The 17239-nt window shown below is 37.2% G+C and overlaps 1 protein-coding gene and 2 pseudogenes across 7 annotated transcripts in view; all 3 read left to right on the plus strand.

Moving 5' to 3' along the window:
- Positions 1 to 17239, plus strand: part of TCP11L1 (t-complex 11 like 1) — a 29712-nt gene that overhangs the window by 1640 nt on the left and 10833 nt on the right. For 3 of the 7 annotated variants that reach the window (XM_006908012.3, XM_025044158.1, XM_025044157.1), the window contains exons 2-7: positions 1350 to 1536; positions 10735 to 10867; positions 12051 to 12171; positions 12898 to 13118; positions 14564 to 14700; positions 16626 to 16816. In XM_006908012.3, the coding sequence (XP_006908074.1) occupies positions 1374 to 1536; positions 10735 to 10867; positions 12051 to 12171; positions 12898 to 13118; positions 14564 to 14700; positions 16626 to 16816 (966 nt within the window). In that variant the 5' untranslated portion in view covers positions 1350 to 1373. Of the gene's footprint in view, positions 1 to 97; positions 252 to 1349; positions 1537 to 4631; positions 4701 to 10734; positions 10868 to 12050; positions 12172 to 12897; positions 13119 to 14563; positions 14701 to 16625; positions 16817 to 17239 lie in introns of those variants that run through there. The other 4 variants (XM_025044156.1, XM_015586427.2, XM_025044160.1 and 1 more) reach the window with 4 other exon arrangements.
- Positions 3066 to 3184, plus strand: LOC112476620 (annotated as a pseudogene).
- LOC112476657 lies at positions 6067 to 6185 on the plus strand (annotated as a pseudogene).

Below are 17239 nucleotides of genomic sequence, written 5' to 3' on the forward strand. Positions count from 1 at the left end.
CTCATTCCCAGCATGTGAAGAGGATAAAATTAGAAGTGTTTTTGTTTGCCCTTTCTCATAGAATATGCTGGGTAATGTTGTCTTTTGGATCTTGAAGCATTTGCAGAGCCAGATTTAGGACAGAGAAGAGACGCATGTCTGGACTGGGATGTTGGAATGTAAAGGAGAACTAATTGCATTAAAGCAGCCTTCATATTAATAACACAGGTCTGAAAATGCCAACTCCAGTAACTTCATTCTATTTAACGGAGGTATCTGAAATTTCAGATAATTATATAAAGTGATTCTTCTCCATTGTGTAGTTTGCCAAATCTACCGAAAACAATTGACATTTCTTTTGATCCTGGATTATCTTCCAGGTGTGTAATAAAGTCTTATTAGTGTTTATGAAAATGTTTTATGATCTTAAAGTGCTAATAGTACAAATGCTAATTATTTTCTGTAGTGTAAATGCAGAAACATTGTGTCTTTCTTCTCCCTTAATTGAAAACATCTTAGGAATAGAGAACTCTAATTAAAACTGCTGGGAGTGGGGTGAGGGGACACAACTTGACAAAAATTTTTATAGTAAATAAGAGGTTATTTACTATTCCAGGCCTTTATTAACTGGCCCAAACCAATTAATAAAGGCCTGGAATAGTAACCTCTTATTTACTGTAAAATAAGTGCGAAGTGTTATTCCTGTTCTAATCAGCTATTAAAAGAAATTAAAACCCCACCCAACCCAATATGGTTATTTGCAACTTCCTGCTTTACTCACTATCTTTTCCTGATGACTAGCGAGGAGTTAATAATAAGTATTTGCCCCACACATTCTTCTTAGATGCTTCATAAAATTCTACCTTCTGTCTTCCCCAGGTATCTTATCCACATAATAGGATCAGGGAAACAACTCCACAATTCAGTATGTTCACTTGGAAGCTTGATTAAAAGCATTATTTCCAAAGAGGTTTCCTATCAGCTCTCAAGAATGAAAATAAAAAATTTCAGAATTGAAACACTCTTTGATTAAAATAGAAGCAGGCAGTTTATAGTGTTTTCTTCTAACAATTTAAGGCCCTGTGTTCTTGTGATGTACTCAGGATTGAGACAAAAATATTTAAATTTGTTATTCTCTATCTGAGGTACAGGTCCATAAGTTTGATAAATTACAAGTGTCACTTTACAGGTATCTGTTTAATCATTGAAGTAGATTATTATAGCTGGATAAGATTTTGGCAAGCCCATTTATTTTACAGATAAGAGAACTGAAACCCAAAGAGATTAAATGATTTGCCTAGAGTCACACGACTAATGACTGACCATCTAGTTCTCTAGAACATTTTGGTTCATTGTTTTTTCTTTTCTAGGAAAGTGAATAAACTTAATCGAGGATGTCTGACAACCTTGACAAGTCCAATATAAATGAAGCAGAAAAATCAAAATCAAATGATTCTGAGCAAAGCCTTGAAGATGCTGTGGAAGGTTCTGATGAAGCTTTACAGAAAAAAATAAAGTCGGGCTCCCCTAGTACCCAAAGAGTACAAAGACCTCACTGTAAGCAAATTTGACTTTGGTTAGAAGCAATATTATCCCGATTTTCGGATGATATTTTTATTAGGCTTCCTTGTACTTGTGGCCCTGAGCTAGGTAGGTTTTAGTAATTGTGATAACATTGCCAGTAATTACCATTTAAGGATAGCAACAGTTTCTCACCTGGCAGCCTAGTCACCTTTGGGTTTTCAATTGCATGGGAATTTAAACTTGTAGAATAATGTCCAAAATGTTCCTATTTCCTCCAGCCTCTGACATTCCAGTTTCTCTGAAGTGCTATGAGAAATAAGAGGGTGGAGTGCAAATTGCAGCTTTAATTAAAAGAGTGAAAAGTCTGAGAGGCAGGTTCGAGCCAGGACTGTGCTTGTGCCAGGTAAAAAAAAAAAGGAGGATTTTTGAATGTGAGTGAGTTCACCACACCCTAACTTCTAACTAACTTCACTGCCTGGGGGCTTAGTTCCCACGAGGTTGAGGGAATTCAGTTTGCTTAACACATGTGATGAAGTCACTTCAGATCCCTGGCAAGGAGCAGGCCTTGTACATGAAGCGGTGGCAATTTCCACCCAAATTCCCAGCATTTGCCCCAACTCATGTCTTTTATTAAGAATGCTTAAGCTTTCTGAAGTTAGTCCAAAAATGAAAAGTTTGAAGAGGGAGTGTCATAGTCTAAGAATGTCAGTGCCGATGTTATCTCTTTAAAGTATAGATGATTAGTAATTCTTCATCTTTGGAAGAAGTACACACATTTTTGTGTTTGAGGTGTGCATATTTTAAAATGATCAAAGAAAGCCCTTCCCCAGGTAATTTATTAGTCAACATCGTGTTCTTATAGGAAATATTAGTGAACCTCGTTTTATTATCACATAGATTTTGATAGACTACTGGGTCAAATTGTGTTCAGGGAAACATGCTGTTAATATTAGTCTATTATGCATGTGTTAGGTCTTGTCTCCACTATGTATAGTTAGAAAGCTTCTGTTTTCTCCTTTTTTAAATAAGGAAAATACACTTATCTCTTAGGATGGTTTTAAAGATCAAATTAATTCATGTAAAGCACTTAGAACAGTGCTTCGCACATAATAAATGCTCAATAAACATTAGTTGTTAACACTACTGTTATTCCTACTGTAATACATTTGTCATTAATGCTACTAACATGCTATCTATTGCATCTAAAGATACGACTGATTGCTGTACTATAGATATATATGGCTAATGTGATAGTTTTCTCATCTACAGTTGCCAATAAAGGAGGACCTTTCCTTTAGATATTCAGTCTTTCTTTGATCGATGACCTTGCTTTTGGCATCCTGTCAATCTCAAATGGCATGACTACAAATTAATGTCAAGTCAACACAGGATTACATTATCTGAAATTGTATGCAATTAAGTCCTTAAGGCAAGAGTACTTATCCTGGGACCCATGATTAAGTGTGAGGGGATCCAGGAATAGTCAAAAGTATGTCAACATTTGTATGTATATACATTTTTCTAGGAAAAAGGTCATGGAAGCTTTCTTTAAATTCTCATAGAGGTTCAGCCATGCCACCCTGAACATGCCTGATCTCATCTGATCTCAGAAGCTAAGCAGGGTCAGGCCTGGTTAGTACTTGGATGGGAGACCACCTAGGAAGACCAAGTGCTGTAGGCTTTAAAAAAAAAAATTCTCATAGAAGTTTATACCAAAACGAAGTTTAAAATTAATGCTCTAAAATATTTCTTATGGTTTTCTTTCCCTTTCTCCTTGTAGTAATAGGTAGGTACAGGGCTATGGGCCACAGTGCTAAGACCCCTAGTCTGGGGCTCATCAGGAGGTCAGGAGGCATCATTGCCCATATAGAGCATAAATAAGAATTCACAAAATGTGAAATTAACTGTTTGCAGATATTTATCACAAAACTGTATAAATGTATCGCTGATGAATCTAAAGTAACTCTAAAATCACATCTGGAATTCTACAAATTAAAACGTAAATAGCAAAAAGCCTTTCGCCTTGCAAATGATAACAGAGAGTAATATTTATGGGTAGAATTGCTATTGGTAACTATGATAGTGCGATTTATAATAAATATGTATAAATATATTTGGTCTTTGTCCCATTTCTGGCACAGAGCTCCTAAAACCATTGGAATTTCCTAAGTGATGAGAGCCATAGAGGTGTCTTTTGTCAGTGAGGTGATTTTTGGGAAGCATCTAGGGAACCTAAGGGTGAGAGCTGGTTGCCAGGAGACCTAACCATGTGAATAGAGGGTTGGAACTTTCAGTCTCACCCATCCCACCACCCACCTCCAGGGAGCAGAGAGGAGCTGGAGATTTCATCAGTCTCCGATGGCCAGTGATTTAACCAATTATGCCAATGTAATGAAGCCTCCATGAAAACCCGGAAGGGTGGAGTTCAGAATGCTTCTGGATTGGCGAATTCATGGAGGTGCTGGGAGAGCGGCACACTGAGAGAGAATGTGGAAGCGCCATGCTCTTTCCCCATACCTTGCCCTGTGCATCTCTTTCATCTGGCTGTTCTAAAATATATCTTTTTATAATAAACCAGCAATCTGTATGTAAAATGTTTCTCTGAGTTCTGTGAGCCTCCTTGAACCCAAGGAGGGGGTTGTTGGAACTTCTGATTCATAGCCTATCAGTCGGAAACAGGGTGACAAACTGGACTTGCAGCTGTTATCCAAAGGGGTGTGGGAAGTCTTATAGGACTGAACCCTTAACCTGTGGAGTCTGGTACTATCTCCAAGTAGATAATAGAATTGAGTTGAATTGTGGGACACCCAGCTGGTGTCTGAGAATTGCGTAGTGGTGTGGGGAAAACACCCTCACCTTCCCCCCACACACATTAGAATTTCACGTACAGAACTTTGAGTAAGTGATATAGAATATTGAAAAAGGAAAAATGACTGGCTTGTAAGAATTGGTCAGCACTAATCTGAAGTGGTGATTTGATTCTAAAAGATGATTTGTTCTTTGTGTGCACCCCTGTGTTCATGACAGCATTATTTACAATAGCCAAGATATGGAAACAACCTGTGTTCATTGATGGATGAATGGATAAAGAAGATGTGGTATATATATACAATGGAATTCAACTCAGTCATAAAAAAGGTGAAATCCTGCCATTTGTGACAACATGGATGGACTTTGAAGGTATTATGCTGAATGAAGTGAGTCAGACAGAAAAAGACAGTATGATTTCACTTATATGTGGAATATAAAACAACACCAATACAAATGAACAAACAAAAGACAAAAATGAACCCATATAGGCAGACAGCAGATCGGTGGTTACCTGAGGGGAAGGAGGGTGGAGGGAGAGTGAAACGAGGAAAGGGGGTCAATTGTATGGTGACAGATGGAAACTAGACTTTTAGTGGTGAGCATGATGAAGTATTTACAGATGTCAAATTACCGTGTTGCACACCTGCAACTCATATAATGTTATAAACCAATGTTACCTCAAAAACTTTAAAAATAAATAAATAAATAAGTAAAATGCGATCTGTTGCTTAAACAGAGATCCTTAGGGTAAGGATCAGTCAACTAACTTAATATTTCCTATAAGATCAACTCCCATGTTATTTACATTCTCTGCTCATGAAGCACCTCTGCTCTAGTGTTTAATGACCTAGTTGACCAGTAAAAGATGCCATATGCAGATGGAAATTGTTATTCCAGCTGATATTTTCCATTTAGCATTTTGGTTTATTAAATCAGGTACTTGCTAGATTAATTAGTAGATCCCAGTCATCTTTAGATAAATCGGTGACACTGAGTTCTTACGTTTCTAAAGTGTACGACTAGACTTTGAATTATGGTGTCTCTATATTAATCAATTAGTGTTTATTGAGTGCATGCTGTATATCAGGAATCCAGCTGTGAACCAGACACACAAGGTCTCTGTCCTCATGGAGCACACAGTCTAGTGAGGAAGACAAAGTAACAAGGAATTTCCACAGTGGAAATTGCTTCACTATACTCACTCTATAGTAGCTGTTTGGGTGACATTTGCCATCTGCCCTTCATAAATGCCCATCTATTTGTGTGACTAGAAGCATCTCTTTAAAGTGCATAGACTCAGATCCCAGAACACCTCAGTAAAGAAATGTGTGACCATTCCAAATTGGACTTCATTTTATTTTGGAATCTGTTCTCCAGCCTCCCAAAGGGCGTGTTTAACTTGATGGGGTTTTCAGTTTTTCTAACAGCAACAGTGCACACATGCTGTAACAGAGTTTGGCAACAGCTTTCTCTCTATATTGCATAGTAAAATAAATCCCGGGGTAAAATACATGTAACCTTACCGTTTTTCATGGCTCTGAAAATAACTCAGGTTCTCTTTACAAGTTGAGGTGAAGCATGTGTTGTCCAACAAATTATATCTTTTTAAGTTCTCCTTTATTAAATTGATAAATTTGAGAACTCTCAAAACAAGAACGAAAAGTCGCCCCACAACCCTATAATTAGTATGAAATGAATAATTCCTGTGTATGCAGATCTGTAACATATCCTGATCATATCTTAGAATTTTAGGTCTACGGCCATGCTACTTTGAACAAGCCCGATCCCGTCTGATCTCTGAAGCTAAGCAGGGTCGAGCCTGGTTAGTACTTGGATGAGAGACCACCTAGGAAGACCAGGTGCTGTAGGTGTAAAAAATAAAAAAAGAAAAGTAAGGGATTGTAAACTGACAAGGTCCTTGCAATCTGTGAGGTCAATCAAGGGTTGCCTCGCCTAAAAAAAAAAGAATTTTAGCTTTTATCTTCTTGATCAGCTACCCTCCATTTGAAAAAGAATGTTAGCTTTTATCTTCTTGATCAGCTACCCTCCATTTTTAAATCTGATTTTAAGTAGTCTAACTTGGACAGCTCCCAAAAACTCTTTTTTTCTGGTCGTCTGATATTCTCAGCACTTGGTAAAGCTGTTTGGTCCCAGGTATGCCCAAAACACCAAAACACATGTGCCTAGAATTTAGAAGATTCTCATCTTTCATGGAACATTCTTCAGTTTTATCTTCTTTTTGCCTATTAGGAAACAATGACCCTGGAAGATTTAAGTGACTTGTTCAAGGTCAAACTCAACAGAGTCTAGAGGAAGCTGAATTTCTTCTTGATTTACTCTGTCCATTGTATTTCATGACCAGGCAGCATATAAACCTTATCTATTTATCATTACCCAAATCCTTGAAATTGTTGAAAAATAGTAACAAATTATAAATTTACTGAGAGAACTTGGTATGTTTCTGTTATTTTCATAAAGTCAAGATGATCAGACATTTGAAGATTTTTGTAAAACCAAAGTTAAAACAAACTTTTGGAGCCCTGGTGACGATCTCTGAATTTCTTTTTAAGAGATAAGAGCTTGACGGAGTTTAATAACTCCTGATGTTTGATGTTGATATAACACAGTGGAAGTTCCATTTTCTAATAAATGGTAACAGAAAATACTAGTTTGAAGAAATTTAATAATCAGTATATATTTACTAAATTCCTCCTGGGTGCCCTAGAATTTTAAATCAATTTTATTGAGGTTTAATTTATATATAATGCACCAATTTTAAGTGTGCAATTTGATGAGTCCTCACAACTACATTTACAGTTGTGTCACTAGCTCCACAATCGAGGTGCTACAACATTTCCGTCACCTCCCAGAATTCTCTTGTGCCCTTTGGCAGTGAATCTTCCCCCATCCTCTTCCATTCCTTGGCAACCACTGATCTGCTTTCTATCACTATAATTTTGCCCATTTTATAATTTCATATAAATGGAATCATAGTATATATAGCCTTTTGTATCTGACTTTTACTTGGGATAATGCTTTTAAGATCCATCCATGTTTTTGCAGGTATCAATAGTTTGTTCTTTTTTTATTGCTGAGTAGTGATGCTGTTGTATTGTTATACAATTTGTTTTTCCATTCTGCAGTTGATAGACATTTGGATAGTTCTAGGTTTTGACTCTTAGGAATAAAGCTGCTATTAACATTTAAGTACATGTCTTCACGTGACCATATGTTTTCAGTTTTCTTGGGTAAAGACCTAGGAGTGGGGTTGCCGGGTCATGTGGTAAGTGTATAGTTTACTTTATAAGAAACCAAGAGACTGTTTTCCAAGGTGACTGTACCATTTTGCATTCCCACCACTTATGTGTGAGGGTACCAGATGCCCCACACCTATGCCAGTATTTGGTGGGATCAGTCTTTTTAATTTTGGCCATTGCAGTAGGTACATAATGGTATCTTGGTGTGGCTTTAATTTGCATTTCCCTGATTATAAAATAAAAAAACCTACAGTTTCGCCCCTATGTGAGGAAAACCCAGGCCTTCCTCCTGTGCTTTTCTCCTGTGTGTCTCTTTTACCAGTCACACAAAAAACTTAACTTTTGGTCACCAAATGTGTGGGGCCTTTTTTCCCCCACCAAGCAATTCTCTGTGACACCAGCTGGGTGTCCTACAGTTAAACCGAATTCTGATACTTTACCTGGTGATAGCATCAGATTTCAGGGGTTAAGGGAACAGTCCCACAAGACTGCCCTAACCCCTGCAGATGCTGGTCACAAGCCCAAGTTATCACCTTGCTTCTGACCAACCAACTATCGATTGGGGGTTCCCAATCCCAATGACTCCTTCCTTGGATTCAATTAATTTGCTTGAGTATCTCACAGAACTCAGGGAAACACTTACTTATGTTTACCAGTTTATTAAAGGATGTGATGAAGGATACAGAGAACAGCGAGATAGAGATATATAGTATAGGGTGAAGTCTGAGAGGATCCTAAGCCCAGGAGTTTCTTTCCCCATGGAGTTGGATCCAGCATGGATTTGTTGGCCAATCTGAAAGCTCTCTGAACCCTATACCATTGACATTTTATGGAGGATATGATCAATTATTAACTCTATTCTAAGCTGCTTATCATGGGTTGGCCTTTCTAGTGACCAGCCCCTATCCAGGAACAATCCAGGAGCCCACTCAGATTCACCTCAGCAGAACAAAAGATGCTCCAAGGGCGCTTGAACCTTAGGAATTTGCAAGGGTTTTAGGAGCCCTGTGTCAGAGATGGGGGCCAAAGACCAAATATTAGAACGAGAGATGCTCCTAATGTTCTTACCATTTAGGAAATTACAAGGATTTTAGAAGTTTCATGCTGGAAACTGGGGGCAGAGGTCAATATATATATTTTCTATTATGTCATACTAATAATTAATGATATTGATTATTTTTTTCATGCTCCTGCTGGCCATTTGTATATCTACTTTAGAAAAATGTTCGTCTTTCACCCATTTCTTATTGATCGTCTTCTATTATTGAGCAGTAGTTCTTTATATATTCTGGATGTAAGTCCTTTAGCAGATATATGTTTTGTACATATTTTCTGTCTGTAGCATGCCTTTTCATTTTTGTAATAGAGTCACAACAATTTTTGATGAAGTCCAATTTATCAGTTTTTTTCCTCTTACAATTTGAACTTTTTGTATCCTATTCAAGAAATTTTGCCTGTTTTATTCTAGAAGTTTTGTAGTTTTTGCTCTTATATTTAGGTTTGTGGTACATTTTGAGTTAGTTTTTATTTATCATTAAGAGTCAAGAGTCTTTCTTTTACATATAGATATTGACTTGTTCCAGCACCATTTGATAAAAAACAAACAAACTAATCTTACCTTATTAACCACATGTATACTTACATATGTGTGCATATCAGTCTATTTCTGGGTCTTCTACTCTCTTCAGCTGATTTGTATAGCTATCCTGTGCCAAAAACGCAGTCTCAATTAAGCTTTATAATGGTATCAAAATCAGTCAGTATGAGTCCTCCAATTTTGTTCTTTTTTTTTTTTTCAAAATTGTTTTGGCTTTTCTAGGTCCTGTGCATTTTTATATAAATTTTAGAATCGGTTTGGCAATTTTAACAAAAAACCTTGCTGAGATTTTGACTGGGATTGCATTTTATCAATATGTCAATGTAGAAGAAATCGATATCTAAATAATAGAGAATTTGTATCTAGGCTTTTGTTTTATTATTTTTATTAATATTCTCTGGAAATGTTTAGAATTTGTTCCATTTTCCTAACTTCCCCATATGTGACCAAATAAAAACTGTTACCAGGCAGGATATGAATAGCTCTTAGTTTATTTTGTGTGTGTGTGAGCAAAAGAAAAAAGAAAAAGAGGAAGGAAAATAACTTTTCACTAACTTAAGATCTTTGTAACTATTAAACCCTGTGCAAACCAGTGATATTATTTATCTCATTTTTAACCCAGATCCTATCAACATGATGTAAAATGAACATTGTCATCTTCTAGGTCAGCGTTTTTCAAAGTATCATCTCTGAGACCATCAGTATCAGCTGGAGACTTGTGAGAAATGCAGATTCTCAGGCCCCTAAATCAGGCCTGCTAAATCAGAAACCCTGAGAGGGAGGCCAGCAATCCGTTTTCACAAGCACCCCCTACCCTGACTCTGTTACGGGCTAAAGAAAACTTTCTTTCTGGAAGATAAATCTCAAGCTTTATCAAAGGAGAAAGAAGTATGGAAACCAGTTATGAGGCTATTGTAGCAGTTGATACAGAAAGTGAAACCTGTAGGATTTAGATATCAGGGCAGTGGAAAGGGAGAAATCAGTACTCAAGGTTTTGATTCTGCAAAATTCTTTTGTCCCACACGCTCTGATTTCTCCATTGGTCAGCTTTAGAACTCTCATATTCAGTCTTGGTGTCCTGTACAGGGTAGTGGTTTTAGTGTTGTTTGAACAGCACCTGGCACCCTAAAGTACTCGATGGTCTTTTAATTTGGGGAGATTCATTCACGCCACAGTGTTAGTGGTGGAGCAAAATGCGAACTCATGGGAGCAAAAGAGGAAATCTTAAATGTGGTGTTTCCCTTTTGTCATTGAGAATGAACAGGAGGCAGAAGAATTAGAAAATAAACCCTCAGTGTATTGGGAAATCGATAGTTTGTAAAAATTGGTAGTCTTAGTAGAAAATTAGGTTTTGAGTATTGGAAATGATCTCTGCTTTTAGGATTGTAGGTTAAAAGAAAAGTGAATATGAAATAGATCAATTTATTGTTTGAAGTTGCCAGAATATTTTTATAAATAGAGGCATGACTAAAACTATTAGCTGGTACCAGAACCACTGCCTTCTCCTTACTTTAATAGAAATCCTAATCTAGAGAAGCAACTCTCTTACACTGCTTTTTGTTACAGCTAGTCCTCCTCGTTTTGTGACGGTGGATGAACTTCTAGAGACAGCAAAAGGAGTCACTAACATGGTTCTAGCCCATGAGATTGTCGTAAATGGAGACTTCCGGATTAAACCCGTTGAATTACCAGAAGACAGGTAAAGTGGTTACTGAGTTACTTTGTTTTGTAGAATACTGTCATTTCCCAGTGTCGGAAATATTTTCTTCACTTGATGGCATTCTATTCACATACACCTCTCCTTTTGTATGTTGTTGCTTAAAAATATCCCTATCCTAGGAATGACTAGAGTTTGAAAGTGGATCGAAGGACCACTGATCCTTCAAATGTAAACAAAAGATCTGGAAATTTCCTGTGGAAGTCTTTCATGTTAGCTTCTCCCCACTAGGACTTAGCTGCCTCATATTATGTTGTTATTGCATTGTTTCATTCATTTCTTGTAACTATCAAATTGTACTGTAATTGTTGGTTTACTCGTGTTCTTTGCCAGGTTGTAAACTACATAGACAGGGCCTGTGCATTATTCTCTCTATTCCTAGCACCTGGCACATATCATTTTGAATCTAAAACTCTATCGATTGTAAGGTGCGCCTTTTAAAATGTATTGCCATAGGAAAGGAAAATCATTGCCTGTTGTAAAAGTGCTGTGAAAAACATTGGTATTCTGTTAACTAAGGAGGAGGAATGGCTGCTGAATTGGCAAGCTCTAGTGTCTCCAAAATAGGCTTCTAAATATGACTGTACAAACGTTTCTTATATGCTCTGCAAAAACAGTACTTTTTTACATCAATAATGAGAATTACTTATTTTGCTCTCATGCTATAATGACTAGTTTTAATAAGATGTTATATACAAGTTGTTACAGTTTGGTACCTAATTAAGCAATCGTCTCATATATCAAATGGGAATAAGATATTTTTAGGAAATGAAGTCCTTCAACCTATATGCATATTGAATTGTTATCTTATGCTGCTTAACCATAACTATCTTAGGAAACTTGGTGGTATCAGGGAAGTAAAAATTAATAACTTCGAACTTTCCAATATTCTTTTTATCTATGGCACTATCATATGCTGTTAATTGTCATCTGTCAAATTAGTTGAAAGTTATTCTTTACAATGAGATACTTATTGAAATAAATCACTAACTGAAAATAAGATAGTGATCTATTTAAGTATGTCTGGTAAGTCTTTCATTTATCCAAATTACTTTTAAAATTTCTCACCATAAACCCATAGAGTTTGTGCTTTTTAAAGTGATTTGAGGCTTAAATATTATATTTGTTGTTTCTTCTTCTTTTCTTTTTTCTCATTTGCCTCCAGTTTGGAGAAGAGAGTAAAGGAGATTGTACATAAAGCTTTCTGGGATTGCTTGAGTGTCCAGCTAAGTGAAGATCCCCCAACATACGACCATGCCATTAAACTTGTCGGAGAGATCAAAGAGGTGAGTGGAAGAGCAAATTATGGTGCTTTTTTGGTGTGTTAGGAGTATTAAATCTCTCCGTGTTATTGTGCCAGAAGATTTAAAAGAAATCGAAGGATCAGGAAGTTAAATTACTTGCCAAAATGTGGTTTAAAAGTATTTTTGGCTTAATACCCTTTTTAAAAATTTCAAACAAGGTATAATAAGCTAAAAGCATTCCTTTTGTAGATGAAAAAAAGTTTATATTTTTGAAGACAATTATTTAAAGAAAACAGAAATTATATTATAAAATATAGGTGATTTTATACATATTTTAATAGGTATGGACATGTTCAGTTTATAATAGCCAAAAAGTGATTCAGCCTGTGGGTTAGAGGAGGCATTAAGTGGAAGGTAGGGCTGTTTTGCAATACCTTTAGCAGCAGTATCAAAGAAGAGATGTATCCGGAAATTGGCATACAGGCTCACAGGCTCATGTTAATTAATGTTTTTCTTTTCTCACCTTTAACAGTTTATTCATGTTGTATCTAGTTGGTTGCTAGAGCTTAAATGGAAACTTAAATAGTTATTCTAAATGATTTGAAAACATGTTTTTCTGTAGATTTGTTGATTAAAAGGTTAAAATATGTACAGCATTATAGGAACAATTGGTAAGCCCTTATTTGTATAGATGTAAATTCCTTTACATATAATCGAAAATGATGTCTGACTAAGAAACGGACTAAACTTAGCTGTTCTCTTTTGTAGACTCTGTTATCCTTCTTGCTGCCTGGTCACACTAGCCTGAGAAACCAGATTACAGAAGTCTTGGACCTGGATCTGATAAAGCAAGAAGCAGAGAATGGGGCCCTGGACATTTCCAAGCTGGCAGAATTCATCATTGGCATTATGGGGACACTGTGTGCACCTGCTCGAGATGAGGAAGTTAGGAAACTAAAGGACATTAAAGAAATAGTGTCCCTTTTCAGGTATGGGAATTGTATTAACCACCTTCAGTGTACCTAAAATAGAGATCCTATTCTTCAGATTTAGACTTCCTCAAGTGTAGATACGTCTGCATTTTAAGACAATATCAAAAGCAGACATTTTATAAAATATAGAAAAGTAGAAAGAAGGAAAAAATTCACCTCAAATTTTGAATTCACCACGTGTCGAGTTGTGTGCTGTGGCTGATAAAATAACTCTTGCTGAAGAGGAATGCCTGGTGCTGCCCTATTGGTAAGCTGCATGATAGATGACGCCAAACCTGTGGCTTACGGTAGTCTTGTTAGTCTCAATGTTAGCTGAACCTCAGAAGACCTTTTGGAGGGTATTGCAAGCTTGACTTTTTCTATTAACATTATACCCTAATCATTTCACTTATTTTTTAATTGAAAGTGTCATTGAGAGCATTGTATATTTACATGGAATTACGAGAAATAATACAGTAAACTTCATCCAGTTTTCCCCAATGGTAGCATTTTGTAAAACCGTAGTGTTAAGATCCACTGACATGACTTAGCTTTTCTGTTGTACTTGTATACATTAGTGTGTGCATATTAATTTTATATGATTTTATCACCTATGTAAGTTTGTGTATCAGCTACCACAGTCAAGATACTGAACAGTTTTAACACCACAAAGGTCTCTTGTATTATCTTTTTATAACCAATTTATACCAGTTTAAAAAATTCCCCATAAGCATTTTCTATGCCTGCAAAGTATTCATTGCATATAATGAAGTATTTCTCTGTTAAGATGGACAATTAGATTATGTATAATTATTTACTATTTAACCCTGCAGTGAACATCTTTGTGTACAGAACTTTTTTTGTATTTTAGGTTATTTTCCTAAAGGTAGGTTCTTAAAATGGGATGACTGTCAAGTCTGCACATTGGGTACATTCAGAATGTGAAATAGCAATTATGCCACCCGAACTAGAACGTAAAACATGCCCTGAAACTAAAAGAGACTCGGTAAGAGGAGAGGAGAAAGGAGAGAGTTATTATATTTTTCTTTCCTAGGAAAGCGAATTGACCTATGTGAGAGTAGAGACCCAGTGGTGAGCTCTCTTCCCTGAACCTCTGTGATTTTGGGCTCCTTCCTCTTCTGTGGTCGCCATGAGGGCTGACCCAGAGCTGAGGGACTCATTCCAGTCTAGACAGGCAGTGGGGGTAAATGTGTTTGCTTGAGGGTCAAGGGTGGAGGTGTGGGACAAAAAGCAGCTTAAAATGTGCAATCTTTTCTAACCATTATTTAAATTTTTATGTTTTCTAAGTATGTTTTTCTTAATTTTCTCATGATTTTACTAACTTTTCTTGCTACTCTTTCTGAGATGAGAAGACTATCTCAAATCTGCTCATCTTTTTTTGTTAAAACAATATTTATTTTACAAGTGCCCAGTTCTGAATCTTTTTATTTCTTTTCTTTAAGGGCAATTTTTTCTGTGTTGGACCTAATGAAAGTGGATATGGCAAACTTTGCTGTCAGTAGCATTAGGCCACATCTGATGCAGCAGTCAGTGGAATACGAAAGGAAGAAGTTTCAAGAGCTTTTGGAGAAGCAGCCGAGTATGTTTAATGCTTTGTGGTGTTCTTTTGTTGTCTGTGTTTTGTGTTTTTTTGGTTTTTTTTTTTTTCATTTTAGTTGCTGTAGCTTGTTGTATAACGATATCATCTTCAAAACAAAACTAAAATCCAATATGAGGATATTCTAATTTGAACATAGAAAAGCACAAGACATTAGGACTTGAAAAGAAAATTTAGTTGACAAGCAACAGAAGTATAAGTAGGACATAAAAATAGAAATTTGAAAGAATGAAGAAGTCTTAAATGAAATAGGTTTTTAATGAAGACACAAGTTTGAGACAAATTTTATGCTTGACCTTGATTTTAAAAACATGACAAACTTTCTGTGATTATGAATTCACTTTTCTCCTCCCTGTAAGGTGATACGTCAAGAATTTCACTTTGTTTCTGTTTTATATTCATAAATCTTCTCTTTTCAGACCCAGAAAAAGTCTTATTTTTACAAATTTCTCAGATGACTGCAGGAAACAAATGAATACAGAATCCAAAACTATTTTGCATTTCTAGCATGCTTTTTTTGTCTCTGTATTGGCAGCTAATGTTCTGGGTAAATTGTAGTCTTCGTATCCAATTTATCATGAGTTTTGTTTAGCCTCCAACTTTGTTGGTTGTAAGATGAAAATGGCAGTCTCTGGATAGATGTTGTTGCATGACTAGAATAGTTAATTCAGCCCTGAGCAGTTGTTCATTCAGCCCCAGATGGAAAAGTCTGAGATGGTGCTGGGGGTCAGGAGGAGAAGGAAAGAGCTGGGTAGAAGTAGCAGCATTAGAAAGAAGATTGGCTAATGTTTATTACGTCACGGGTATATGCGCATAACCACACAGAGCCCTCTCACAGTAAACATGTGAGGTAGGCCACATTTTTTAACTCCATTTTGCAGATGTGAACATAGATTTTGAGAGATCTTTGACCAGAATTGATTGACTACACAGCTCACTTCCTCAGCCAGTATTGTATTGCCCCTTAGGAGACATCCAGGATTGCAGTTTGGTAGACTGAAGAGCCTTAGTATGAGAGCCAGAGGCCAGACCCCGGGACCCAGTGAAGGATACATTTCCGGAATGGAATGCAGGCCCTGAGCTGGTCAGTCTAGTACTCATGACTCATGGCTGCTGAGCTACAGAGTGCTGTCTGCAGAAGCTAAAGGGAGAGTCAAGCTCAGAACCAAGAGCTCGGGGTGATCTCTGTCGACGGGACCAGAGGTGCATCCTCTTGCATCAGTGAAGAGTGAATTCCAGCCATGGCCTTGGCTGCCCACTGGTTTTAAGGTGGATTCCACTGGCAGAGTTGTAGCATGTTCCAGGGCCTGTTAGAGGTTTTTTTTTTTTCGCTCAGATAATGTGGACAGAAAGCTCATCTTCTTTCTCTTATGTCCCTTAGAGCCTCTCATGCATTACTCAGCCTAGAAAAGTAGAGAGAGCATAACGGTAGGTGAAAGACAGCTGAGATTCCTCTAACAGCACTCCAAGTGCTGCACGATAGACATCAAACACATGACAGAGCTCACCTCCCGTAAGGCTGAAAGTAAACAAGATTGATACAAGGCCAAGATCTATCAAGGAAAAGCCAGGGTGGAAGAGAAGAGAGCCAGGGTTGGCTGAACATCCTTAGGTGGCAAGGCCTGGCTCCGTGCTTTATACTCACTACATTGTTCAGTCCTCACAACAGACTGTGACGTGAAGTTGTACTTTATCTTAGGAATCTACTGTTCATACAGATTAGGACATGCCTAACTAAGATCACTCAGCCAGTAATTGGTAATATTGTGATTTGAAGCGAGTTCTGTTTGATTCCAAAGTCTATGCTCTGTACCATACCACACCTCCAGGATGACCTTTTCTAAAGTAATTCCAAGAAGCACCCCTCTTGAATGTCATAGTAATGTTCACAGCCTTGTTTTTCATAGATTCCCTGGACTTTGTTACCCAGTGGTTGGAAGAAGCTGCAGATGACCTCATGAAGTATAAAAATGCCCTGCCAGCTGGGGGAGGGGCTGCTGGCTCTGGGGACGGTGCTGTGCCAAATCCTGTTGCTGTCCAGAATTATGCCTACCTGAAGCTTCTGAAATGGGACCACCTCCAGAGACCTTTCCCTGAGGTAGGTGCTGCAGAGCAGTCTAACTACGTGTGTTCATTTCTTTTCGTGCTGCCGAACTTAAAAAAAAGAAAATAGTTTCGTTATAATTCATATGCCACAAAATTTCTCCTTTTTAAACTGCACAATTTAGTGGTTTTTACTACGTCCACAGAGTTATGCGACCATTACCGCTATTTAATTTCGGAATATTTTCATCACCCCAAAAAGAAGCCCTGTACCCATTAGCAATCATTACCCTTTCTCCTCTTCCCCAGCTCCCCAGTGGCCACTAAACTGCTTTCTGTCTATGGATTTGCCAATTCTGGACATTTCGTATAAGTGGAAACATACAGTTTTGGCCTTTCGTGTCTGGCTTCTTTCACTAAACGTAATTTCCATCCAAGTTGTAGCATGTATCAGTATGTCATTCCTTTTTTTTTTTTT

The sequence above is a fragment of the Pteropus alecto genome, unplaced genomic scaffold (genome assembly GCF_000325575.1).
Source record: "Pteropus alecto unplaced genomic scaffold, ASM32557v1 scaffold71, whole genome shotgun sequence".
Classification (NCBI taxonomy): Eukaryota; Metazoa; Chordata; class Mammalia; order Chiroptera; family Pteropodidae; genus Pteropus; species Pteropus alecto.